Source organism: Callithrix jacchus, chromosome 1, assembly GCF_049354715.1.
Source record: "Callithrix jacchus isolate 240 chromosome 1, calJac240_pri, whole genome shotgun sequence".
NCBI classification, from domain to species: domain Eukaryota; kingdom Metazoa; phylum Chordata; class Mammalia; order Primates; family Cebidae; genus Callithrix; species Callithrix jacchus.
In genome coordinates, this window is record NC_133502.1 from 149801350 (window position 1) to 149828904 (window position 27555).

General features: G+C 40.7%; 2 protein-coding genes across 19 annotated transcripts in view; one reads left to right on the forward strand and one right to left on the reverse strand.

Annotated features, from left to right (window-relative positions):
- Positions 1 to 1224, forward strand: part of RNF20 (ring finger protein 20) — an 86408-nt gene extending 85184 nt beyond the window's left edge. For 14 of the 18 annotated variants that reach the window (XM_078373533.1, XM_078373512.1, XM_054258394.2 and 11 more), the window contains one exon: positions 147 to 1224. In XM_078373533.1, the coding sequence (XP_078229659.1) occupies positions 147 to 323 (177 nt within the window). In that variant the 3' untranslated portion in view covers positions 324 to 1224. The remainder of the gene's footprint in view (positions 1 to 146) is intronic. The other 4 variants (XR_013535658.1, XR_008482425.2, XR_013535664.1 and 1 more) reach the window with 1 other exon arrangement.
- A 6034-nt stretch (positions 1225 to 7258) lies between these two features.
- GRIN3A (glutamate ionotropic receptor NMDA type subunit 3A) overlaps positions 7259 to 27555 on the reverse strand; it is a 169973-nt gene continuing 149676 nt past the window's right edge. The window contains exons 7-9 of the mRNA XM_002806503.7: positions 18330 to 18494; positions 16912 to 16988; positions 7259 to 11890 (exon numbers count right to left, since the gene is read on the reverse strand). Of these exons, the coding sequence (XP_002806549.4) occupies positions 11551 to 11890; positions 16912 to 16988; positions 18330 to 18494 (582 nt within the window). The 3' untranslated portion in view covers positions 7259 to 11550. The remainder of the gene's footprint in view (positions 11891 to 16911; positions 16989 to 18329; positions 18495 to 27555) is intronic.

The window sequence follows — 27555 nt, forward strand, 5'->3', positions numbered from 1 at the left end:
CCAGAGAATGGTTTATTTTGGGGGGTGGGGAGAGTGATGCTCATTTTTAGTGCCTTGTGGGTTTTCTTGTTGGTTGTATACTATATGAGAACCATTTGGATGTAAACTTTCATGGTTGCTCAGACTCTGACATCTTTTCCTTTTAGGCACGCCTGACCTGTCCGTGCTGTAACATGCGTAAAAAGGATGCTGTTCTTACTAAGTGTTTTCATGTCTTCTGCTTTGAGTGTGTGAAGACACGCTATGACACCCGCCAGCGCAAATGTCCCAAGTGTAATGCTGCTTTTGGTGCCAATGATTTTCATCGCATCTATATTGGTTGATCCAAGTCAAGAGAAGAAGAGGAGCTGGCTAGACAGGCACTTACTCATTAACCACCAAACCTCTACCTCTTCTCTTCTTGACTGTCACTTGTAGGACAGTTTATCAGTCAACTGCCTTTCCTCTACAGACTGCTTCCAGGCTCTCCTCTTCAACAGCTGGATGATGTTAGCAGAAAGGACTGGTAAATACAAGCCTTGGGTTTCAGAATGAATTAGAAACAAACAACTCTTACTGTCTTCCCTCTGAGCTTTATTTATTTCCTGCTTTCTTTTTCCAGCCCACTGTACAATCTTGGATTGTCCATTCCTCCTGAAGAAATCAAGTTGGTATTTTTGATACAGAAAAGGGAACAAACGTGGAAACATGGCTATTTTTGGGGAGTGATATTTTTAAAATTAAGTTGTCTGTGCACATAAAGTTTTCTTCATTTGTGTAGCAAACCTTTTGTGAATGTGGATTACAAAATGGTATAATTGTACTCCTCTTCCCTGGGTGGTTTGCAGCCCTAATGAAATTATGTCCAGGATGATTCAGTTCATTTCCCATTTACTAGCAGAGTAACTTGTCAGATCAGCTGGCTTTCTTGTTAGAGTTATTTAAGTTTTGAATGCTCTGCTTTTCAAGTCTTTAAATTTCTTGAGGCTGGAATAATTTTAAATAATATGACTCTTTGTCTTCTGATGAAATAAAGATCAAAGGGGTGGGGGAACAGGACTGAGCTGGTGAAGAAATCTGGGTATTCTGGGAATTTGATACAGAGAGAACTTGGTGAACTGTGAATTACTCATCTCCTTTTTATAGGGGTTGTTGTGATCCCTCTTTTCCAGAAAATTCTGTGTGTAATGTTTCTGTAGGACTTTATACTCCACAAGCTTGAATTAAAGCAGGATTCAGTTTGCATTTGTGTTTATGGTTTTTCTTTGAAACTTTTGTCTTTGTTATTACGAGTTGATTTTATACCTGCAGTTCTAGAATTTAACTCTCTTGCATGGAAATCATCAGCTTAGATTAAGAGGTTGGCCTTGTTTAGAGTATTTAGATCTTTGATTAATTGAAGCACTTTTCTCCTAGTTCTTTTATTGAGTCTATTCTGTGGAGAAATTATGTCTAAAAGATTAATTTATTTGACTACTCAGTTCTCTTTTGTAGTTCACTATGCAGAGTAAGACTATAATTTGTTTTCGTTTTTTGGGTAGCATAGTGCTGCCTCTCTCTTCAGGGTGAAAGTTCTTGCATTGTGTGTGTGTGTGTGTGTGTGTGTGTGTGTGTGTGTGTGTGTGTTTTAATGAGATGGAGTTTTGCTCTTGTTGCCCAGGTTGGAGGGCAGTGACACAATCTTGGCTCACTGCAATCTCTGCCTCCTGGGTTCAAGCAATTCTTCTGCCTCAGCTTCCTGAATAGCTGGATTACAGGTGCCCACCACCATGGCTGGCTAATTTTTTTATTTTTAGCAGAGATGGGGTTTCATCATATTGGCCAGGCTGGTCTCAAACTCCTGACCTCAGGTGATCTGCCTGCCTCCACCTCCCAAAGTGTTGGCATTACAGGTGTGATCCACCATGCCCAGATGCATTATGTTTAATAGTAACCAGCAAACCAGAGGTTTTATAAATCTCTGGCAAGGGGTTGTGTAAAGTAGATCCTTCTTGATCACCACCTATCCTAGAAGACAGGTAGGAGCAAAATCTGTCCTTTTGTTGTCACCAGCTATGCTATAATCAGCAGGATTTGCAATGAATTCCACAAAGTCACGTGGTAGGGATTAAGCAATGAGTCTAATTGAAGAATCTTACTAGGTCATCAAGGGAGGTCATGGGTCCCTTCATCCCCCTGCCAAGAAAAATCCTCACCCCCATGGAATCATCATGATGGGATTAGCTCCTGCTTCTGGACACAGTGAGTTTTCATTTCATAACAGGGCACTTTGTCCTTGCTTCTTTCTCTTCTTATAGGGTAAGCCTTAGCGTAGCTTTGTTGGCTGGGGGCAGATAGATTGCTTGGTCAACAGGTGGGTTGGGCTTGACCGTTGGCTGTTTATGACAATTGGCTGGGAAAGCCAGCTGCCCAGCACCAGGGGACCATAGGGCCTGTGGAGGAAACCTCTAGTCCTATGGGAAGCTGGATTTAGAGGAAGTTCCTCTAGCTGAGATGAGCAGGGAGCCCCTGATCCCAGCTGGTTTGAGCTCCCGGCAACACAAGGTGAGCTCTCAAAGTAATTTTCAGATAATAACCAAAAATGATGGTGATTTCTTGGCAGCTGGCTTCTCTCACTACAGAATAGGTCAGTGAATGAGCTTCAGAAGTATTCCCTTCTGCATACCAAATTTTATTTGTATTGTATGTGCATTATTCATGTTTTTTTTTTCAGATCCTAGTTAGCAATTACAGCCCTTGATCTATACAAACTTTAAGGCAATGCTTATAAATGCCAATTTCAAAGATTATTGTAGAATTACAATACAAGTTCTTATTTCTTAAAAACACTTCAGGCTGGTTGCAGTGTCTCATGTCTGTAATCCCAGCACTTTGGGAGGCTGAGACAGAAGGATCGCTTGAGCCCAGGAGCTTGAGACCAGCCTGGGCAACACAGGGAGACCCCATTTCTACAAAAAATTTCAAAAATCAGTGGGCTGTGGTGGTCCATACCTGTAGTCCCAGCTACTTGGGAGACTGCAGCGAGAGGATAGCTTGAGTACCGGAGGTTAAGGCTGCTGTGAGCTGTGATCGTGCCACTGCACTCCAGCCTGGGTGACACAGCGAGACCCTGTCTCATAAACAAATAACCATTTCAGATTTTGTAGGGATGGTCTCTCTCTTTGTCTTTTTTTCTTTCTTTCTTTGTTACCTTGGAAATTTCTTAGCGATGTTGACCAAAATCAGGTGTGCTCTAAGGTGTACATGTTAACTACATGGCTTGGCTCTTACCTTCTTATTTACTATAGGGATCTTTTTCAAATGTATTGAGCTGTTTCTGCAATTGTATTCTTACATGACTTTCCGTTGCGATTCCTTTTTGTTTTTCTGTTCAGATCCGTAGGCATCTTTGTTCTTCAAGGGCCGGAATTCAATGCACATAGTTTAATGTGCATGCCAGTAGAGTGATGAGTGTGGTTTGATTTTGTAAAGATTCTAGATAATAAATGATCATAAGTCTTCTAAAGCTACTGGGATGGTAATGCTTACTCTTGCAGGAAGCATTTGCTGCTCTTATCTTTATTCCCATTGTCATTTGCTAGTGTGTAGAATGCATTTATATTTTGTTCTTTAAGGGTTTATTTGAGGACTGTCAGATAAACCCAAGTCCCAGTGGATCTGCAGAAAAGTTTTGATTAGTCATTATTGCAGAAGTCTACTTGATTGACTTATGATAAGACAGAAACACTGAGATTATTAGAAAAATGGTGGATTATGTGTAGGTTGGATTGAGTTTGCATAATAGGAAAGCCCTGGCATAGAAATACTTAAAAGTTTTCTTGATCTTAAAGTTTGGAAATATTTAAAAGTTGTCCCATCAGAAAGAATGAGCTTTATCTTCTGGGATTTCTGCCCATGTTTGGTCTGTTCCAAATGTTAGCTATTAGCGTCTTATTTATAGCCTACATCACAATTACTAAAGCACATGGGAAGGACAAGATCTTGACAGTCTGATCTAGCAGAGGCACTTAGTATTCAGTAAAAGTTTTCGTGATTTTGTTAATCCTGCTTCATGCTTCTGCTGCCAAATCTTCTGAAGTCCGCTTTACTGGGCCAAAATGTGATTTCAACCTTATTACTCTTTTTTTTTCACCCCCTAAGTAGAAACACTCTTTCCCCATATGTTGAAGTAACTATTCAAATTTTTATTGCTCAAAAATATATGACTATGTTTTTCATTTCTTTTGTGGTAATAGAAGGAATTATTATGAATTCTAAAACTAACACTGCTGTATTGGCCCATGATAGCTGAGGCTTCACTTACTGAAAGGCACACGTGTTAACCACTGCACTATAGAAACCTGCATAGAGGCTTCACTTATTGTAGGTTAACCTTTTTCTTTTCCACCATGAGGGAAGGTATATTCACATTAATATACTAATAATGTGCTCTGAGGATATGAGAGCTGAAAGGGACCTCTGATCATGTCCTTATTCTAGAGGTGAGGAAATAGGTTCCAGGGTCACTCAGTTTAGCCACAGGCAAATGCTACTATCAGACCATTGTTCCTTTATCCTAATTGGAGACCTGTACTAATAGAGTACTTGTTATCAGCTAGATATTAAGTGAAAATACTTTCTGAGTCATTGTGCAGTCTTTCTGAAGACTTATAGATACCTACTATACTTATCCTTGATAATTCTAATCTAAATAGACTGCCTGGCCCTGGATTAGAACTGATTTTGTTTCTGACTTCACTGAGTTCCTTTAGTGCCTTTGTTGTAAAGTAGAATTGAATCAAGGCATCTTAGATTTCTTCCTGCTCTCCCAATCATGTGCATTTGTTGAGTGCTTATTGTGATTCCAGGCATTGTGTTAAATATATTTCTCATGAAGCCAGACTTGCCTGGGTGTGGCACGGCTACTTATTAGCAAGTGACTTCATGTCTCTGCTTCAGTTTCTTCATCCATAAAATAATAACTACATCATAGGGTTGTATTGAGAATGAAACGAATCAATATCCAGGAGACATTCAGCACACAGTGCCTGGTACCTAGAAAATGCTCAGCAAATACTAACTTTTATTATTGTTGAGAAAATGAACAAGTTGATAGATCAGCTTTACTTTCCACCTACATTTTCTTCATATTTCTAGGAAAAAAAAAAGAAAAACACTGACAGCCTTCTTGAAATCTGAGTCACATGTTTATCCATGTCTGTCTGTCTCTAGTCTGGCTGTACTGGTAAATGATGTCATGGCTAACTCATTCCAAAACTTCAAAAAGTTATGCAGCCATCAAAAATGATGAGTTCGTGTCCTTTGTAGGGACATGGTTGAAGCTGGAGACCATCATTCTCAGCAAACTGACACAAGAACAGAAAATGAAATACCGCATGTTCTCACTCATAGGTGGGTGTTGAACAGTGAGAACACGTGGACATAGGGAGGGGACCACTACATACTGGGGTCTATTGCGGGGAGTAGGGGAGGGACAGCAGGGGGTGGGGAGTTGGGGAGAGAGAGCATGGGGAGAAATGCCAGATATAGGTGAAGGGGAGGAAGGCAGCAATCACACTGCCACGTGTGTACCTATGCAACTATCTTGCATGTTCTTCACATGTACCCCAAAACCTAAAATGCTATTAAAAAAAAAAGTAACAAACCAAAAAAAAGTTAACTTTTATTTGCTCACTGTCCTACAAATAAAATGCATGTGAGTGATATCCAGCTCCACCTAGTGGTGAGGATCCTGTTCTTTTGATAGTTCTCCAGCTTAAAATCCTTTAGTGGTTCCTGTAACCTTCAGGACACAAATCCTGTTTAGCACAGGTGATCTTGCCTCTGCTTTTCTCTTTCAGTTCATATAGTTTGCCTTCCACCTCAAGCTTTATGGTTCTGTTATATTAAACGATTGGAAGATCCCAGTTTCTTGATTGCCATGGTTTCCCAAATCTGGAATTTTGTACATGCTTTCTTTTACTTTAGTTGCCTGTTATCCTCCACCTCACAAACCTACACCCACATGCACACACACACGGCATCTTCATTGCTCCGGTAGTACCCAGTGTGCATTTATCAGAGTACACACCATACTATGTTGTCAGGGTGTCCTTTCATTACACTGAGCTCTATGGGATCAGAATCTGCTCTTTTTATCTGTTTCCAGCAACTAGCCCCAATGCCTGGGTACAAATAGGCATCCAAAAAATGAATGAGTAATGCAAAAACGTCCTTAGGTAAGTTGGTAGTTGAATTAAGTTATAGTGGGTTTACATTTTAATGAGATTTGATTGTTTCTATTCTGAAAGAATGTATGTGAGGAAGGCAACAGCCTAGCAGATTCAGGAAGGCAAATTTGCCAGCAGCTAAAACTGCTTGGGTTATCAGAAACTGCCAGTATATCTGGGACTGAAGGGCTGCTGAGTGATTTGTAACTGTGTTTGCGTCAGTTCTTGGTTGGGCTAGAAAGCAGAAAGAAAAGATACTGAAATGCTATTTTTATGAGACTTAGGTATTACAGTGTTGAGTTAAGTGGATCAATGAAGGTGTAGTTATTATATCAGCTTCCCTCTGTTCGTAGAGCTAGGGGCCAGGCTGAGGCATGGGCAAGAATCAGTAAGGCAGACAGACTAAAAGGGAATTCAAGGAAGAACAGAAAATTGTGAGGCAGTGACCAGAAACCTGTTTGGTTGTACTGTTCTTTGTTACTATTATTAGTTTTGTAATGTTAGGCAAGTTACATAATTTCTCTGATTCTTGTTTTTTTTTAAATCTGTAAACTGAAGGTCTCATCTACCTACTTAAGACTACATCTATAGTGCCTATCTTGTGGGGTTAAGATTAAATAGATCATGGTTTATAGTAAGTACCCAGTGCCTGTTAGTTATCATAGTATTATTATCTGTCTATAGGTTGTAAAAAGGTCAGATTGAGAAGATCTCTGAAGTTAGGGACCATACCTATCTTCTTCACTATTGTGTCTCTAGCACTTGGCATGTGCATGGAAGCTGTTTAGCAAATGTTTGTTGAATTACTAATGAGGGTGATCAGGACAGGCTTTTAGAGATCTCTGAATTTGTGCTTTTTCTTAGAATGTCTCTCTCAGATGAAGCCATTTCAGTTCTACTTCCTGATGCCTGAGCTCTGAGTTTTCTCAGCATATCTTTTGTTACTTATTTGGACTATAGCAAGGAAACAAGCATAAATCATAGCATTATTGGGTCTCATGTTATGAAGGAGGTGGTATCATGTTAACATTTGAATCCCCAAAGACGAAGCCAGCAGTACATCCAAAAGAGAAGTTTCTGAACATTTATTCCATAGTCATAGAAACTGAAGATGGAAAAGACCTGAGGACATCTAATCCATCCATGTGGTTGTACAAGAAAAGTGGCTGGAGCAAAACAGCCCGTTCACTTCATGCTCACAAGACAGCATTTCCGTTCTTCCTGGAGCGGAGGGATTGCAAACACATTAAAATGAAGACACAATGCAAATACTCTTCACAAACCTTAAGAAAATACTTATAAGTACACTATTTTCATAAAATGATTAGTAACTAAACTAAACAAAGAGTGAGGGAATCCTGGAATAGATGGGTAGTGTAGGTGGGTAAAGAAAGGAATAACTTAACAGTATAGATAGTAAAGTAGTATTAATGACTAGAAAGCAATTTCTGAAGAAATGGTTGGATTTTCTGGTTTTCCTATCAAAAATATGAGTTGGGAGATAAAGAGGCTCTAGTTTCTTTCCCCTTTATTCTTTACCCATACCAAGGAAGTGCTTAATTTGCTCCAAGGCTCTAACAGACACAGCACCAACACTGAGAAGTCTGTTACCCAGATGATAAAGTCTGTTCTGCTTGGCACTTGCTCCACTTACCACTTCTCTGGCTGGAAGGGAAGCTGCAGCTCCTGATAGGGTTTGTGCAATAGCAAGATTCATGAATGATGGAGAGTCATCTCCAGGCACATAAAAGACCTCGACTGCTTGGGTCCCTGTGGCTGCCTCACTTGGCTGTCCTGGTTATTCTTCCAACTTGTTTTTAAATTTTGGGGGATTCCCCTTTCTCCTCTACCTGGAAGCATATATACTCTGGGGCCTTTATTATTCTTATTTACATGAACCAGGTAGCTGTATCTGTTCCAGCTCACCTGAGCATGCTTTACTATGTGCTTTCTGTGCCAGAAATTCCCCTTGGAAAACAGGGTTGGGGTATGTGGCACAGTGTGTCATAGTCAAGATTTCCCAGCACCAGAGCTTGGTAGAGAATGGAGGTCTTCTTGATCTCATTAAATGGGAGCTGAGGAGAAGAAGCAAGGTAGCATCTCTTATCTCTTCTTTACCAGAATACCACTCTCCATCTGAAGGCTTCTGATCTTTGTGTGTGTGTGTGTTTTTTTGAGCCTGAAAGGTGTTGAAAGAACAAGAGTTGGAGCTGAACAGAAAGGAGGTTTCCAAGGATCCACCATTTCATGACATCATTTTACAAAACACAATACACTGTTTCACAAATTGCAAAACACTGTTCAATTACTACTGATAAAAATAACCATTGCTACTTAACATGAAGACTGCTTCGTTTCACCACAAGCAATTATGGTTTTTTTCATTTAGAACATAGAGGCATTTCAAGCAATGTGGATGGCAGTAAGCCTGCCTTCAGCCCCTTCTGCTGCTTGCTGCATCCTGGCCAGTGTGTTGGCCAGCTAGTTCCTCCAAAGATGTTTGAGGAGCCTGCATCGGTCAAATACTTTGTGGATAGGCAGGGTGATCTGGCATGTGATCCGCCACTGCTCAGAATGCCTCAGTAGAGAAGCTTAAGGTAAACCCGATATACAAAAATTCAGATTTACAAAACAGATACATTAAGGAATAATTAACCGCATTACAAAAGAGTGCTTTACTTTACAAAAGGATTCACCTCTGGGTTCCCTTAAATAGCCAGCTTCTCAAATACAGTCAGAATATGAGCTGAGTTACAAAAATGTCCATGTACATTAGGAGCATGGCTGTAATGTGAACTGAGGTACACTTGTACATCAGCCTTCTGGGCTGCACAGAGGTTCAGGGGCACACAGAGCATGGTGGCAGAGTCTCCAGCATCCTTAGTGTTGCAAATGGGTAGGGATGGCTAAGGGGCAAAATCTTCCAGAGGCGGCTGCAAATCATAGCATTATTGGGTCTCCTGTTATGAAGGAACTGGTATACAAAACTACTGGGCCTGGGGTGAGAAGGTGAGGGGATCGGGTATTTCAACACAGATTTGGCTTTTTCTGTTTTCAGGGCTCACCTGTTTCCTCATTATTGAACTGTTTCATCTGTGGGGTTGGTGACCTCTGACTTCAGAGCCCTCCCACATCCATATCAGGATGCTTGAGTCTATCTCCACTCCAGGGTTTTCTCAGCCAGTTAATCACTAGGTGTTACCTAACTACAGCTTAAGTTGTTACCTTTCCCTTGGGGACTGGGTAGCTTTTGGTGGAAGTGCAGACATTTCATCCAATAGGGGGAGAAGTTTTGTGATGCAGCCACCTTTCCAGTGATCTGCAGCTGTAAAAGAGGAAAGTGCTTGGCACAGCTCCTGAACTGTGTAGGATGTAGGCATCCAAATTGATTGGGGCGGGGGGTAGAACAATGAGTCCTGAGAAGATAAAGCAAGTAATTAAGGAAGTCTTATCCTAAATGGTGCCCAGGGGTGGGGGTGAGGATGTGGAAGGAGAATCAGCAGATGTGTGCTGAAGTTATAAAAAAAAGAAACAACTTTCAAATAGGTTTTCTCTTCATGCTTCTCCTCATGCTTGTGGGCAGCCAAACTTCCAGAATGGTGTTTCTAGAAGAGTGATTTTTAGACCACCCATGTCAGTCACCTGGGGATGTTGGTTAACATTGGGTTTCTTTTTTTTTTTGAGACGGAGTTTCGCTCTTGTTACCCAGGCTGGAGTGCAATGGCACGATCTTGGCTCACCGCAACCTCCGCCTCCTGGGTTCAGGCAATTCTCCCGCCTCAGCCTCCTGAGTAGCTGGGATTACAGGCATGTGCCACCATGCCCAGCTAATTTTTTTTGTATTTTTAGTAGAGACAGGGTTTCACCATGTTGACCAGGATGGTCTCGATCTGTTGACCTCGTGATCCACCCGCCTTGGCCTCCCAAAGTGCTGGGATTACAGGCTTGAGCCACCGTGCCCGGCCCAACAGTGGGTTTCCGAGCTCACCTCTAGACTTCCACCCCTGACCCCATAATCTCTGGAGAAGGGTCTCGGCAATCATCACTCTGATGAGTTCTGTACTAGATGACTCTTACCTACATTGACATTTGAGAACTGAATTCTACAGTTCCCATATTCCTTTCCCTTGCTACCTAAACATCATATGCTGAGAAAGAGATGCCTAAGCAGAGGGGAGCTTACTTATATCAGTCTTTAGGGAACATTAGATGAGGCTGGAGTATCATTAGAGTAAAATCTGTTCACAGCTCCTCAGAGATGAGTAGGTATGAGGATGGGGATTGACCTGATGATTTTCTATACAGATATGCAAAGCACAGGGCAGATTCCTGAATGGCTGAAGCTTGTGGAATACCCAGGCTGGAGGTTTTGGGATTTCTATGCTAAGAGATGGGTGACTGCTGATCTGGAAATGGCCTAGTGTGTGGTGTGTACAACATTTCACCCACAGTGTCACATATTCTATTATAGGCAATAAGCAGGGATATTCCAGATCCGACCTAAGGCCACAACCTTGCTTTGCTTTTCTTTCTTTTCCTTTATAAAAGGCACACACCATAGTGGAGATGCTTAGTTACATTAGAAGTGGTCTCATTCATTTTTTAGCCAATTGCTTTTCTGGCCCACAGCTTTTGTTCTAAATGCGTGGTATGCATTTTTAATGCCTCGTCTGCCTGTCTTCTGTTCCCGCTTACCACTTCCCCGTCCCCTTTCACAGTGGCATGTAAGCATGTTCTTACTAAACGTTAGTCAAGATGGAGTCAGCGATCCAGAACCTTCTCAAAAACATGGCTCTTGCCTGGTCCAATCAATCCTTGACCTTTGTGATACCAATGAGTTAACTTTTAAGTACTCCATCCCCAGTGGGAGGTACTCTGCTCTTACCTGCTCCCCATTAGACATAAATCTAGATTGGGGAGTTGTATCAAAAGCTACAACCCTGGATAATCTTGTTCTGTGTTACAATGAAAGCCAACAACCCAGTAAGACATAAGTATGAGTAACAATTTTATCTCTTGTTGGTAGTGCAGAGAAAGGGCTAAAAACCAGAAATACTACTGTGGCACCTGGTAAAAAGGATAACGGAAGCTGGAGTTATCTGGTTATTCACAGATCCCTCACACAGAGATTACTCCTGACTAAGATTCTTGATAGAAAAACACTTCTACCCTGGTGACCTAGGGAGTGAGCTTGAGAGGAGCTGCTGCTGCTCTTTAGGCTAGGGAGAACAGACTTGACCTCTAAGAAAACCTAGACCACAGCTTCCCCACACCTTTGTCAGTAGTTAGAAAAGAGCATTACAAAGTGTCTCAAGGGCTCAGAGGAAGGTCAGGAACCGAGAAAGGGGAGCAGTGTGGTCACCTAGGACTCACAAGTCCGACTTGTCCTTTGATACTCTTCAAGCTCCGTTTTCCTGCTCACAGCCAGCTGCAGCTCCTGGCGAATCACCTGAATCTGCTTCTCTAGCTCTGAGAGTTCCTGCATCACTGAGTTCCGAGATATATTTAGGGAGTCTGCTTTCCCATTGGTGGTCAGTGAGGCAGGGAGCTCTCTTCTCCTTGAAGGGAGGGGGATGTCCTGGTGGGTCCGGATGCCCAGCTGGTTTTGTCCTTCCTCATCACTAAAGATGTATTTTTGTCGGTTGTCATGACTCAGATTGGAAGTATTCCATACAGTGAGCTGACGGGGTCCCACACTGGACCTAGGAAACAGAGAAATTTTAGATTTACTTTCCATTCTGCAGCTCTCAAGTTGCTGTTCTTTATCTGTTAGCCATTTCCTGTGTCAGTAATATGGAGCTGGGTGTGCATTTACAGATGAAGTAACAGAGCCTTGGACAGACTACCTGCTAAGATGTCATGGGGCAACAGGAGTCATGAACATTTAAAAGTTCAAGTCTGATGCCGCTCTGAAACGAATGGGGTATCTTCTGAAAGGCTGATAGGATGGAATATGGCACATTTTTTGGTGGAAAACCTCAGGTGACTTTTAATTTTCTTTCTGCAAGGGAAACTCAGGAACCAGCCCCAGCTTGAAACATTTTATGGTTTGAAAGATGATGCTTTAATAAAAGCGAAATTTGTTTATTCATTTGTTGGGTTTTAAGCATCAGCCTGCTTAGATCTCATAACATGGCTCATCCTTAGTCCCACAGGACCATCCTGATATTTACTACTTGATTTTGGGGAGAATGAAAGCATACAAGCCACAGGTTTTAGCAAAGTGTTTCTTACTATAGGGATGATTTTTATGTGAGTTGAGAATGACAGGTTAGGTCTGATGCTTAAAAACATCCCAAGAAGGGAGGCTAAAGTGGGTGGATCATGAGATCAGGAGTTTGAGACCAGCCTGGCCAACACGGTGAAACCTTGTCTCTACTGAAAATACAAAAGATTAGCTGGTCTCAGGTGGCTGAGACAGGAGAATCACTTGAATGCAGGAGGCAGAGGTTACAGTGAGCAAGGACCATGCCACTGCACTCCAGCCTGGGCAAGAGAGCGACTCTGTCTCAAAAAAAAAAAAAAAAAAAATCCCAAGAAAGCCCTCAGTTTCTTGATAAAATAATGAAAGTCATATAGAAAGCAATTTGCAATCCTGTTTTGGGCTTGCATCATATCACTTACTACCTAGATGGCATGAGAGTTATTGCCAAATAGTCACAGGAGGAGGCTGATCCTGTTTCTGAAATACACTCTGAGACTTATGTGATAAGAAGAGTTTCTCACTACAAGAACAGATTAGAGCCCTAAGCAGCTGAGCTGCTGATATTTTCTACCATAGGAGAAGAAGCAGGAGGAGGAGAAGGAGGGCTATGACCACTTTTGCAATCTACCACAGGACAAAACTACATGAAAACACCCTACCAAGGCTTTGTGTCTTTGTTCCCATCCATGTAACTGAATTGACTTTTTTCCTGGACTCTTATTTGCCCAGAGAAGGGGACAATCTGGAGGGAGAAGGGGAAAGAGAATAAATAATAAAGTATTGATGTAAAAGTGGCCATAAACCTTCTTTTCTCCTTTCATCTCTGCCCTCTGTAATGTGACTTTGCAGCTCGTACTTATGCTGAATCTGCTTCCTTTCTCCCTTGAGTTTGGCCAACAGAAAGTAGCAGGCGTGTCAGAATGGCAGTTCCAAGCCTAAACTTTTAAGAAACCTTGCACATTTCTACTCTCTTGGAGCCCCTCTGCTGCAATGTGAACAAGTCCAGAATGGCCTGCTGCATGATACTAGGCAATATGGAGAGAATCCTCAGGCTTCCCAGTTGATCCAGCTGAGGCCATCATAAACCAGACAGCCCTTAGATGCTTTTCCCTCCCCTCAAGTTGGCTACAGACGTATGAGCAAACCCAGCCAAAATCAGGCAAGTCTGGCTCAGATCAGCAAATGGCACAGCTGATCCATAAATTAATAAGCAACTTGATCTTGTTTAAAACATTAAATATTGGGATGATTTATCACATAGCAAAGACCAACTTATACATGCCCTGAGTTATCGAAACATACACTCCAGACCACTCTGTGGTCACCCTCATAGGGCATGGGGTGGGTAAAAGTTCTGTAATGAACCCACTTATAGCTCTATTGGCTTTAAACCTGAATCAGAGAAGGATATAATTTTCCTTCTAGCCTTATAATTCCCTTTAATTTTTTCTTCAAATCTTTTCCTATTGAATTTAATAATCTCAAAGTAATTTTGGTTGTGCTGTTTTATAGTTTGTAATTTTTGTGTGTTTTGGGGTGAGAAGACAGGGGAAAGGGGGATGATGTGTATTGATTGGGAACCCAGTGAGATGAAAGATAAACCTAAAACTTACATGAAATCACATGCTGAATAAACCCAGGGCTATATATAAATAGTCTCCTGCGAGATGTACCTTATTTTATCTTCCTCAAATAAAAAAGGAACAATACCTACTTCTATGGCCCCAAATTTCTCCAAGCATTTCCTCTATCTCATGTTAGTAATTCATTCATTTATCTATCTGCTCTTTTATTAGTTCAGTAAATATGGAGCACAGGGGAGGGATGTCAAGTTGTAGCAGGCATGAACATTTGTATAGATATTCTTCCAGGAGAAGCGGGAGAGTGCATTCAAATACCATACAATGGTTCATAGCAGGGAAAACCTCAGAGTGAGGCATCTACACATTTTCTTTTCTTTTTTTTTTTTTCAGACGGAGTCTCACTCTGTCACCCAGTCTGTCACCCAGGCTGGAGTACAGTGGTGCCATCTCGGCTCACTGCAACCTCTGCCTCCTGGGTTCAAGTGATTCTCCTGCCTCAGCCTCCCGAGTAGCTGGGATTGCAGGCATGTGCCACCACGCCCAGCTAATTTTTGTATTTTTAGTAGAGACAGGGTTTCACCAATTTAGCCAGGATGGTCTCGATGCCCTGACCTCGTGATCCACCCGTCTCGGCCTCCCAAAGTGCTGGGATTACAGGCGTGAGCCACTGCGCCCGGCCGCATCTACACATTTTCTTTGACTGTCTAGGCAAAAGTAAAGTAAGGTAAGTAAGAAGACCAGCTGGACTGGTCTTCTGCAGAGCTTTGTATATTTATCTGGTAATATAATACAGAGGAATTAAACGAAAGCTAGATTTTGTGCCCAGTTCTAGTTGCTAGCATCACCAGGCCTCTGGTATTTGATGTGTGGCTCTAGGGTACCGATGACTGCAAGGTAACAAATGCTGAGAGTAAGACTCAGTGTCTACTTGGAAAATATAACCCAAGGTGGGTGTTATACTCTTAGCTTCGGTAACATTTAGGCTTTGCTTTGATTGAAGCCTTCTTCAGTCTTAGAGTGTTAGGTAACTAGAGAATGAGCTGTAATCCCAGCACTTTGGGAGGCTGAGACGGGTGGATCATGAGGTCAAGAGATTGAGACCATCCTGGTCAACATGGTGAAACCCCGTCTCTACTAAAAATACAAAATATTAGCTGGGCATGGTGATGAGTGCCTGTAATCCCAGCTACTCAGGAGGCTGAGGCAGGAGAATTGCCTGAACCCAGGAGGCGGAGGTTGCGGTGAGCCGAGATCGTGCCATTGTACTCCAGCTTGGGTAACAAGAGCGAAACTCCATCTCAAAAAAAAAAAATTGGGTAAAATAGGCTTCCCTGGAGCAATTATGTAACACTGGACTATTCCAACAAGACATGACAGCTATGGGACCCCAAACACTCATAGTGTTTTTGACAGGTTGCTAATGTTGGGTTGTGTAGAGGTAAGCACAGGAAATGTGAGCCCAAGATAAACCATGAGTGAATGTTCTCCTCAGCTCCTCAAAATAAGGGATTCAGGAAGGGACTCTGCCAAGAAAAGTGGGTAAGTTGAGTCAAAAGATAAGTGGTTTTCAATTTACATAAGAAAGATGTGAATATGAATCATATCACAGTTGGAGATGGAATCACTGGGCTTCCTGTTTCTATACTAGCTGGAAAACAAGTATTTTGTCATTGTAAGATGATACATTTGTTGCTATGTCTTCTTGTGTCACTGTTATTAAAAATTTCTGCTAAAAATAGAAAAAATAGATGTAACATGACATGACATGAAACAGCTGTGATAGGATTAGTATACAGCTTGTCACTAACAGACTTGCAATATGATGCAGGAATACCACAGACTGAGAGGGGCTGGGGGAGTGCTCATTGACTGGAAAGAGACTTTAAGAGATAAAGGAAATGATTCTGACAAGATAGATGCAAACTGGATAGAAGGGGACTACAGCAGTCCCAGAGGAGATACAAAAAATGAAAAAGAATCCTGTTTTTCCATCCCTTTTCTTCTGTTAGAGAGGTGTGAATGTCAGATTTCAAAACTAGAAAGCCAAGCTTTGAGCTGAGGATATGTCATAAGGGACAGAGTTGCTTGGAGCTGATGCCCTCATCTGAGGCCTCTGGGCATATGAAAGAACCAGGAGGGTTGCCTTAGGTGGCAGGCAGCAGAGACCAGCCAGGAACCAGACCCAAGTGCTTCTGACATCTCTAGTCACCATAGACTAGGGAACAGTCATCCACAGCCTGGTGTGGTGAAAGTGAGGAGCTTTGATTTTCAGTTGTCATCAATGAATTTAATGCTTGGATTTCCTACTAATAAGATGCTCTTTGCTAGAGAGTTTGTAGAAAAGTGCCAGGAAATGAATTAGGCAGGACATGTCTGTATTGTATTCCCAATACTCTGTTCCCAGGAATGCTAGAATGGAGTAGGGAGTGAAAATATGCCAAAAAGACAGTAAAACATGGAATTAATTACCTGCGGTACTCATTAATTCTTACATATATTCTGTACATAATAATAGCTAATATTTATTAGGCATTTCCTTTTGTTCAGAGATTTACATGTATTATCTATCTCATTTAATCTTTACAACTGTAGGAAATAAGTAATGTTTTTATCTCAACTTTACAGATGAGGAACCTGAGGCACAGAGAGATTAAATAAATGACTTATACATATCATAAGTCTTGGAGACAGGATTTGGATCCAGAAAGTTGATCCTAGAGTCCGTGGCTACACTTTTTACCATGACAGTATATTGTGTACATTGCATTTTAGTGTCCATGTACATTTTTAATTTTGTGTCTTATTTCTTTCTATCTATAGTGATTCTGTTGATTGACAAATTGTCCTGATTTGATCTGAATAGTTATTTATACAGTTACATCTTCTAAGTATTATTTTATAAATGTAAAGACAGTTGCCATTGGCCCCTTCTTACCTCTTTTCCACACGTTTGGCCTTGAAATGCTTCTGTTTTTCCTCTACAAATGATGTGTTTAGTGCTCTGTGTAATCTCTGGCAGAGAGAACAGATTCCCAGGTAGAAATTATGAGAAACACATAGGTCAGGGGACAAACAACCACTTGAGATTTAATGGTATGTGTAGTTGGTACAAACTTTGGCCTCTTTAAATAAATTTCTAGGAATGCCTAAAAATAGGGCAACATTTAGCCTCAAATCTCAAGAGAACAAAAATTATAATTAGAGGTTATTATTCCGCCTGGAGAAACAAAACAGGGATCTGATAGAAAGCTCAGTATTATAAAATGGTATGTGATATAAGGAGGCACAGTCATAACTAATGTGTAGCAAAAGGCCTTCCATAATTGCTAAAGATGAGTAGAAAGTATAAAATTCTTGACAACCAAAGAAGGGAAGGAGGACTCTTGAGAATTAAACTAATCCTATTAGCATACAATAAGGAAGATCTGAGGAGTTCTCCTAGAAGACCAAATACTTCCCAGGTTGATAGTAGGAAGAACAGGGTTCAACTATAACAAAACCAATGACAGTAACCTATCTAGAAAAAAAGAAGTGTTAACAAAGCGAGGAGGTTGGCATGAGGGTGTATGAATACGTGACTGGAGTAAATGCAGAAGAAGTGATAGCCTCCCTGCTGGGAGGTAATCCATGGTACACTGGGGGGCAGGAGGAGGTCTCACCACAGGAGAGACCAGGATGGCTCATCCAGCCTTTCAGGTGAAACCACTCCCTTTGTTAGAGTTCCTCCAGCATTATGAAACCTTCTGACTATATTTTGGCTCTCCATGCCAATTTCCTTTAGGGAGAGGTGTGCAAACGAGTGTGCTTGAATTGCCAGTCTGCTTGACAGTTTCACTTCTCCCTATAAATCAGTGTGTTGATGTCTAGATTACAGGAAAGAACTGCGGCCTTTGAAGCTTGGCCTTGGCCCCAGTGGGCCTCAAACCTCTCTAGACCAGGGACAAAGCAGAGAGAACAGGGACAAGTGGGGTCACTTAACCGGGACCAGGGACTTCAAACTCATTTATTAGGTTTCAGTTTTGGCAAGAAAAGAACCTAAGAAATAAATCTTTCACTCCATCTTTTCAGACTGTCACTATCAAGTGAAACCCAGTTAAAGAAAGTTCTATTGCTTCTATGATGAGCAACAGTGGAGGGTTATAGGTAAGGAGGGGGCACTGTGGGATAGTTTAATTTAAGGGAAATGTGAATTAATGTGATAGAGAGGATTGCTTCTTCTATAATGAGAGTGCCTACCCCACCCTCGTTGTTGTGGTAACATCACTTATCAGTCTGACATAGGGTTCTGGAACCTCCCGTCACTAGGAATTCTACAGTTTAAGAATATTGGAGCAAGACACTGGCGACACTCACCTGGCTGGTGTGGAGCCAGTATTGCAGCTTGGATTTGTTTTTGATTCGTGGTAGCAGCAGCCTGTATACTATGTGCTCACCAATGGTGGTCAAGATGGAGAGACCAAATCCAATGCACAGCAGCACGAAGAGTCCAGAGAAGTGTTTGATGCCCATTTGCAAAGTCTGTAACAGAACAGCAAAGAAAAGGCTATGAATGCAATGAGATACCTGGCCCAATGCTTGTGTACTCTTTTTGGTTTCAGATGGATATTCATTTTTTTCTGGACTCAAGGAAAGCTGGAGACTTTCTTCTTATGTGTTCTGTGACCTTCATTTTACATTGTGAAAAAATTCAGCCAGTGTTGGACTGAGGGCTCCCAAGAAGTACCCAATTCCTAGGGTGTGAGAAATAAAAATAAAATTCAAAGCTCTCCAAGTGGCTGAACAAACTTTCTCTTGTCCAAAGGGACCCTGGAGAAACCTTGGAAACTGAGTTCCTGGCCTTGACAGGGTGGGAGGTCTGTCATGCCTCAGTATGCCCCTTCCTTATTAACCTTTAGCCATAATTCATTCTTAAGAAGTAAGCAGAAACTAGCTCTGGAAAACAAGAACTGATAATTCATTGCTTTATCACCTTTAGCTAATAATCTGAGGCTAGATTCTCCTTCCCTTGCAGTTTCAGTGTGACAGCTCACCAGTCACAATACACCCTTCCCAAAAAATGATCACAATCTTCAGATGGTTTTGGCCAACTTGTGGAGGATGCACAGTGAGGGTTTTCATGTCCTCCGCTTCACATTTGGACATCAGAAGACCAAAAACTCCACCCTCGGGTCATGCTGATGCCTCCATTCTTTGAACATGGGGCTCATGAAGAGGCATGAAGCTCAACTGCACACGTGCATGTATAGCTTTTTATAAATATTTATGACTCCTCCTATAGCTTATTCAATACGTATACTCAGCCACCCCATTCAGCATAAATTCCTGTTCTCATTTACCCCTCCCTTGAAGTGCTTGCTCTCAGCTTCTGCTGAGGCTACGCTTCCCAGTCTGCAGGATGGCTGCCCTGCTGGCTGCAACCCTTTATGAGAAAGAAATCCTGTCCAAATTTATGAAGCTCGTGATTCTTCAGTTGACAGGTGCTATTCATATGTTAATCCCATTGTGCGAATAGCCCCTGGAGTCTTAAGATATATATATATATATATATATATATATATATATATATATATATATATATATATATATATAGAGAGAGAGAGAGAGAGAGAGAGAGAGAGAGAGAGAGAGAAATAATTGAAATAATTTAGTTGAATCAAGGAAGGGACCTCCCACAGGGGCAGAGAAGTAGTAGATTTAAGGGGGAAAAGATGGTGAGTTCAGTCACTGAAATGTAGATCTGGTAGGGAACATGGAAATCATCTAGTTCATTTTTACAGATGAGGAAAGTGAGACCAGAAAAATGCAGTAAACTGAGCCAAGTAACAAAAATAGAGAAGGAACCTATAATAATTATTGGTTGCTTACTTTCTGCCAAATGTTTTACATTAAAATAGATATTATAACCTCAATTTAATAACTAAGGAAAGTGGAGTTCCTCCAGCTTTTAAGTGGCAAAGTTGGTCTTTCAGTCCACTTCTGTTCCACTCCAAAGCCTGGGCTCTTTCTGCTATACTGCTCTACACCAGAACAGCAGCAGTTTATGGCAACAATAGTAGGTATAGTAAATATATGTGGCCAGAACTTTACTAAGTGATTTGTATAGATTATCTAAGAAAACCCTCACATGTACTCTAAAATGGCCATTATTTAGCCACTATTTAGACATCAGTGATAAGGGTAAACCCTGTAGAAGGAAAAACATTGAATATATTGAGTTTATACTTATGTGCCAGGGACTCTTCTGAGTGTCAAGGGATGGAGATAGAAGGAAGTTGTATCTTTCCTTTTAAGCAGCTCGAGTCTAGGGAGAAAACAAGTGTATACCTTCATGATACGTTTGATTTACACTTCCTGGGATTTGTGGGGAAGACGGCTCATGAGATAACATTTGAATAAAAGACGCAGGATGGGGAGGTGGGGTGGGGAACGTGGACATACTAACCTGGAGGTAGCATAAACAAAGGAAAAAAGACATGACTTTCCTAGACAGTGTTGTGAAACTGACTGCTGTGGCTGAAGGGAGGGTACTCAAGGTATGAATAGTGCCATAATTTGAATGTATGTGTCCCTCCCAAACTCATATGTTTAAACTTAAACCCCAAGAGTTGGTACTAAGAGCCCTCATGAAGGGATGGATGAGTGTCCTTATAAAAGGGCTGGAGGAAGCTCGCTAGTCCCTTCTGTTGCCCTTCCACCCTTTCACCATGTGAGGACACAGCGTTTGTCTCCTGTGGAGGACAAGCAGCAAGGTGCATCTTGGAAGCAGAGACCAGGCCCTTACGAAGATACGAAACTTGCTGGTGCTTTGATGTTGAACTTCCAGCCTCCAGAACTGTGGGAAATACACTTCTCTTTCTAATAAAGTACCCAGTTTCAGGTATTTTGTTGTAATGGCACACACGGACAAAGATATTTAGTGAAAGAGAAATGGCCACACTGGGCAAATCCTCAGATGCTGTGCTAAGGAGCCTGGATGTAGCCCTTGGCTGGAAGCTTTTGGTCATTATTATTGAAAATTATTTAGCATTTAATATGTCTAAGGCACAGTTCTGAGCACTTTATCAATGTAGCAACTTGCCTAATCTTTCTGACAATCTATAAGGTAAATAGTGGTATAATCTCCATTTTGTAAGGGCAGAAAGTGAGCAACAAAGAAGTTCAATAACTTGTCCAAGGTCACAAGGCTGGCAAAGATTAGAGCTGGGATATTCAAACCAATGCAGTCTGTTTTCAGAGCCTACAGTGTTCACTGCCTCATTTGTCTGATGTGAACGATCATCCTGTTCTCTTTAATGCTCTTTCCTTTCATTCTCCCTACCTCTGACCCACCTTGATCCTGGAGAAACAGCCAGCCAGGCATGATTCAGGCATGGGTTGCATAGGGAAGTCTATCTGGAGGTCAGGACTCAAGGGCAAAGCTTGGAGATTTCAGGCTGACTCAGGAAATCTCTTTCCCTCTATGCCAGTGCTGCAGGCTATGAATCAAAGACCAGTGTTAGGGTCTCTAGAAAAGAAAAGACTAAAGCTGAGCAGGGGCTCGGAGCAGGTACCAGCTCTAGAGACTGGCACGAGGCACAAAAACCAGGCAGATGACCTGGGAATGTAGGCTGAAGCCCAGCCCCAGGAAACAAGGAATGCTATTCTGGAAAAGGCTTTGGTAGGGAAGCACACTGACCCCTAGAGCTTCAGAGGTACTAGGGATTTTCCTGCGACATCTCTGTGCAAATGGTGACCAGCTGCATAAAGCTGACATGCAGAAAGTACATACAAATGTGTCTGAAAATAGTCCTTGGTCTAGACCTATTTTAATGTGTACAGGATGTGGCTACTATATGAAGAATTCAGCGAGTTATTGCTGCGGATTAAGAACAGACTGGGAAAATTTATTTTGGACTTTAACATCATCAAACATTCAGTTAAACTCTGAGCATATGGGCACTGCTTTTTTATAAGACACTGCCAAGATGAGGAAGAAAAATGTAAATTGCAGTGAGTCATCTTGCTTTTAAAGACATGGTTCCCTCTGTTTTCTTGTGCATAACAATAATTAGTCTTATTTTTCTCTTAGTACCTCAATAACAAATAGACTGTAGTCAGTTTATATTATACATTTTTTTTCTTTTTTCTTTTTTTTTTTTGAGACGGAGTTTCACTCTTGTTACCCAGGCTGGAGTGCAATGGCACAATCTCGGCTCACTGCCTCAGCCTCCTGAGTAGCTGGGATTACAGGCATGCACCACCATGCCCAGTTAATTTTTTGTATTTTTAGTAGAGACGGGGTTTCACCATGTTGACCAGGATGGTCTCGATCTCTCGTGATCCACCCGCCTCGGCCTCCCAAAGTGCTGGGATTACAGGCTTGAGCCACCGCGCCCGGCCTACTTTTTTTCTTTAAACTTCTGTTGTTTATACCCACATGCTAATAGACTAACAGTAGTTATTGTTTTTAAATTGGGCATTTAATACATATGCCAGATACAATATATGTGAGTCTGGTTGAGGATAGTTGGGTAAGATTGTGTGGTGTAATCATTTTGAATTAAAAAATATATATTTAACAAGAATCATGAAGAGAGAAAGAAGAGATTCATTCAGAGAAACTGGAATTTTTCTCATTAACCAAGACATAGTGAAAGATCACACTTAACAAAAGAAACAGAAGAGGAGGTAATTTATTAATACAAAATCCAGGGAGAGACTGCATGAGCCTGTTAGTAGTGCTCACACACTTGGATAGACAAGTTTTTTGACAGCACTCTCTGCATTCTTGTAACGTGGAAACTGCTTAGTGGTTCATCAACATGGCACTGCCCATGTTGCTGAGGAGATGGTTCTGTCTTTCTGTTTCTTGGGTTTCTTGAGCCCCCAACTTTTCTAAGCTTGGGCAACCATATTTTAGGCTTGAAAATGGTACTTAATCTGCCACATTAGCTCTGTTGTGCAGTTTTGAAAAATGTATTACTAAAACAACTCAGAAAGATATTTTCAAGAATGAAATGTGAGATTATCCATGATCCTGTACTACAAAACACTTTCAATTCTCCATTTTCTCTTCTGAACAATGACCATATGCACACACATTTTTCAGAGTTCTAAACGTAAGATATAACAAGTTTGAATTATACTTTTAAACGAACTTATTTTCTAACAAATGATTTTAATATTAATTTCTAAAAATATTATTTTCTAAATATTATTTTATTTATTAATTTAGTGGCCTAACACTATTACCTATTATTTTTATTATAATTGACTTGACTAATCCCAAACTGTGTTTAATTTTTAAAATATTCTAATTTTTTTATATACAACAAATATTGCTACAATAAAAAACTTTGTGTATACCATTTTTTTTTTCTGTTTTTGAGACACAGTTTTGCCATCTCCCAAGCCAGAGTGCAGTGAAGCAATCTCAACTCACTGCAACCTCTGCCTCTCAGGTTCAAACGATTCTCCTGCCTCAGCCTCCCAAGTAGCTCGGACTACAGGCTTGCACCACAATGCCTGACTAATTTTTGTATTTTTATTAGAGATGGGATTTCACCATGTTGGCCAGACTGGTCTTGAACTCCTGACTTTAAGTGATCCTCCCACCTCGGCCTCCTAAAGTGCTGGGATTAAAGGCATCAGCCAGCATGCCTGGCCATGTATAGCGTTTTAAAATATTTTTCTTTCTTTGAGAGATGTATAGCAATGAGTGAGATTACCTGGTCAAAAGATACAACCATTCTGTTGACTTGTGATGTGTAAAATGACCCGTGAAAAGGGTGGAAGCCATTTCCAATGCCACAAAAGATGCTGCAATGCTCAGGACTTTCTATTTTTGCCAGTTTCTTTTTTATAATTAATCATTTTTTCCTGTTTTAAATATTGTAATTTATATTTATTGAATTAGCAAGACTATTTTTTCCATGTTTGTTTTACCTATCTCCTTTTGTATGAATCATATTATGACTGTTTTTTTGCACGTATATTTATGCATATCAGACACAGTGAGGCTTTTTGTTGAAAAACCGCTAACCCTTTTGCTAACGTGTTATGTTTCCCCTTTTTTTTATGTTTTCCTGTTATCTTTGTTTTGTTAAACTTTACACAGGTATAATTTATTTGATTACTGTACAATCTTCTACCATTTCGGGCATTAGAAAACATCAATTGCAGGGATAAATAGTTTGTGTCCAGTGTTATATTTTTGAAAAATAGTGAGCACTTCAGTCCGTTTTGAACTTCTGTGCCAAAGAATGTAACTATGTTAATTTTTCTTCACTGAAACTCTTAGTTTTATCTCAATATTTCAGAGGCTCCTTAGTCAATAAAAGGTTACTTCCATCTTAGAGTGGCCTGCATTTCTTCGTACTAATTTAGGTTTTTATTTAAAATCTTCAGATTTAAAAAATATTGCTAATTTTACAAAAGCATTGTGAGAACAAACACCATATAAAACTAATAGCAACAAAAGCAAACATTTGTAGGTCAGAGATAGCCTATGAGTGGTCAGATTATGTCCTCTGATCTACACAGCTTTATTGCTACTATGGTGACCCTTTGGTGTTCTAATTTTTCATTATGATCAGTGAATTCTTGATGATTCATGATTTATAGTTCACAGTCACTGGCCACTGGGTTAGGTATGGTAGTTGACACAGGAACAGAGGAGTCCAGTCTGATTCTCAGTCTAGTGGCCTTGTTCCTCTGCCACTTGTCCCATAATGACACTTTGCCAAGCCTCTTCCTGTTCAAAGTATTCAAAATAGATATAATACCATAGCAGACTAACTAGCTACTCTGTATCTTAACAGAGAGAAAGAATCAGTAGTATAAGTGAATAATGGAATTTATAATTTTTTTTGTACAGATATGAACTACTGATTATAGCTGGTGGGAAGGTTGGAGTTTGTAATTTTTTTAAATAAAAAGTTGTTCTCATTTAAAAAATTTGTATCATTCCTCGGACAGTGGTGTATAAATTTGTAAGTAAAAATATTTCTGGAAGATATTTTTTCTTTGATAATGTTTCTAAAGCATGATACAATATAAACCAAAGCTAAATGGAACTTGCTGAGGCCATATTTCTTTTCTCTGTTTCATCAAGAGTGTAAGTGGTCTGGGGATTGCAACATATGGTAGATTGCAACGTCCATTATCATAGGATTCATAGCAACATAGTGTGACTGATCTCTATAGCCTCAGAGCATATTGGTTTGTGTTACCAGTTTAATCTAAATACTGTCACGCATTTCTCAAGATGAGCCAAAGGTGAAACATGCTTTAAAACTGTCTTGTCTAACATATCTGTTTCATTGCAATACATAGAACCAAAGAGGTGGAGGCTGCTTGTTCTTTGACAAGCAATTTACCTCTTTGGGCTTCAGTTTCATCACTTACGAAAACTGAGACTTGATTTGATTACATAGTTAAGACTATAATAAATAATTTGAGACAGGTAGATATAGGAGCTATAAAAATAAGATAAATGCAGAGAGGTAGAAATAAAGCTCAGGATTTGGGGTCAGAAATCCTGGTTCAAATCCATGCATTGCCACTTACCAGCTGGGTGACTTTGGAGAAGATTCTAGATCTTTACATGGCATCATCTGTAAAGCTGAAATAGTGGCACCAGACTCACAGTGTTGTAATGATGATTAAACGATATGTATAATAAAGGTTGTATCAAAAGCTATGGGACAATTCCTCAATAAATGTTTATTATTATCACCCCAAGAAACTGTATAGAACCAGGTTTGCTGGCAACTGGCAATTAATTGACAGGAAAACAAAGCGTTGTGATTTGGGAATAAATGTGATTCTTTTAATCCAAATATGCAGTCAGATCTTTCTGGTGTTAAATCCAGATACAGGCTCTCAGTTCAAGGTCATTGCCACAAAGCCTTGGGTAACTATCTTAGGTAGACTTATTGGACAATTAACTTGTTCATTCCAGCCACTCCAGAAACTGAAATACGTTTCCTCTCTTTGTTCAATGCAAATATGTAATCCAGCATGTTTCAAACCCTTGGTCATAATTTTAAAATTTCCATATTTTAATGTGCACATTGCAGGCTATATAAATAATGTCTCCCTTTAATGACAATAATGTCCTCTTGGCTAGCATGACTTGTGCTCACTTTTGCCATGTAAAATTGCTCCACAAAAAGAATTAGTTTGGGCTGGAATGAGAGATTTTCTTTTAAAATTTCTCCAGTTCTCAAGTCAAAAAGTTTATTGTCCCCTCTGCAAATGAAGGAGTGGGAGGACCTTGAAAAATTGTTCCCATTGTTTTCTCTCTGGGCTTGGACATGGGCTGGACAGAAATGTCCAGTTAATTTTGGAGTGGGCATAGCTAAGAACTGTGTTCAAAAGCAATCAGTAAGCCTCATGTCTCCTTTGCATATTGGTCTTGTAGAAAGGGAGGAAGCGGGAAGAGAAGGGAATTCGTTGAATGAAAGTGGAATTGTGCTCCAGGTGTGTTGCATATCTTTTTGAATCCTCAGAATAACCCTGGCATGGATCCTCTTTTTAATTAGGTGGAAAGACACAGAGAGGCTAATTATTCATGTTCACACAGCTAAAAAGAGGTGAGTGTGGCAACAACACAGTAGCAACTGAATCCGTGTCTGAATCTTTGAACATTGCATAATGTTAACACCACGGGGTTGGGAGTGTTTATCACAATTTTTAGGGTTGCACAGGAATTGAAGGGGCAAGGATTCCTATTTTTGTGGTTCCTAAATCATCTATTAAATAAAAAAGTATATGGTAGGGTGCCTTGGTAGATGGTTTCCCTGCCAGTGATTAAATTTGTGGGCTTTTTTTTTTCTTCTATTTTTGGTCAAGACCGATTGTCAGCTTCTTCCAAATAAAATAGCAATAAATCTCCTTGAAACAGATCTTCCGTGTCCTGAAAAAAGTTACCTGAGTGGTATCCCTTAGCTAAGCAAGTGCAGGGAGAGTATGTTTCATTGTTCTACTGTTTGAAAGCCTAAAGATCTTATATGTGAAGTGGTTCTCTGTGACAAAACGGATTGGGGTGAAGCTGCAGATGCTGGGGCCAGTCCTAACCCTGCTCTTCTGAGGACAGTTCCTGCTCTGTGAACTGACAGTAGTATGTGGGACCTCAGGGAGCGGGTAACATTTGGGGTATAGGCAGTGATGTATTTACTGGTAAACCGATTCTCCAAAACAAAACAAAAACACCTGAAAGATTTTGTTCCTTTCTCACCATGGCCGATCTAAAGCTACCAACATGACAGAAATGAGTAGGAACAGACACATGTATTCTGGATCTCTTCCGAAACCACAGGCTCCAGCACGCCCAATGGTGGAGATCTATTAGGGTGTGAGGACTTCTGCGCTGAATGTTCCATTAGGGAAAAGGCTTCCTGGAATGAGAGAACTCTCAGCTTCTCTACTAGGCCCCAGATCTGATTTTCAAAATCAGCATAGCTAGTGTAGCCAGCATCCACCTCTGCTGTGGAGACACAATTGTCAGTCTCCACATCTCTGAGCAACAGACACAATGCCACTTCAGCATCCCAGGGAGATTCCACTGCAGTCTGAATCTTTACTGCCTCTCCTCCAT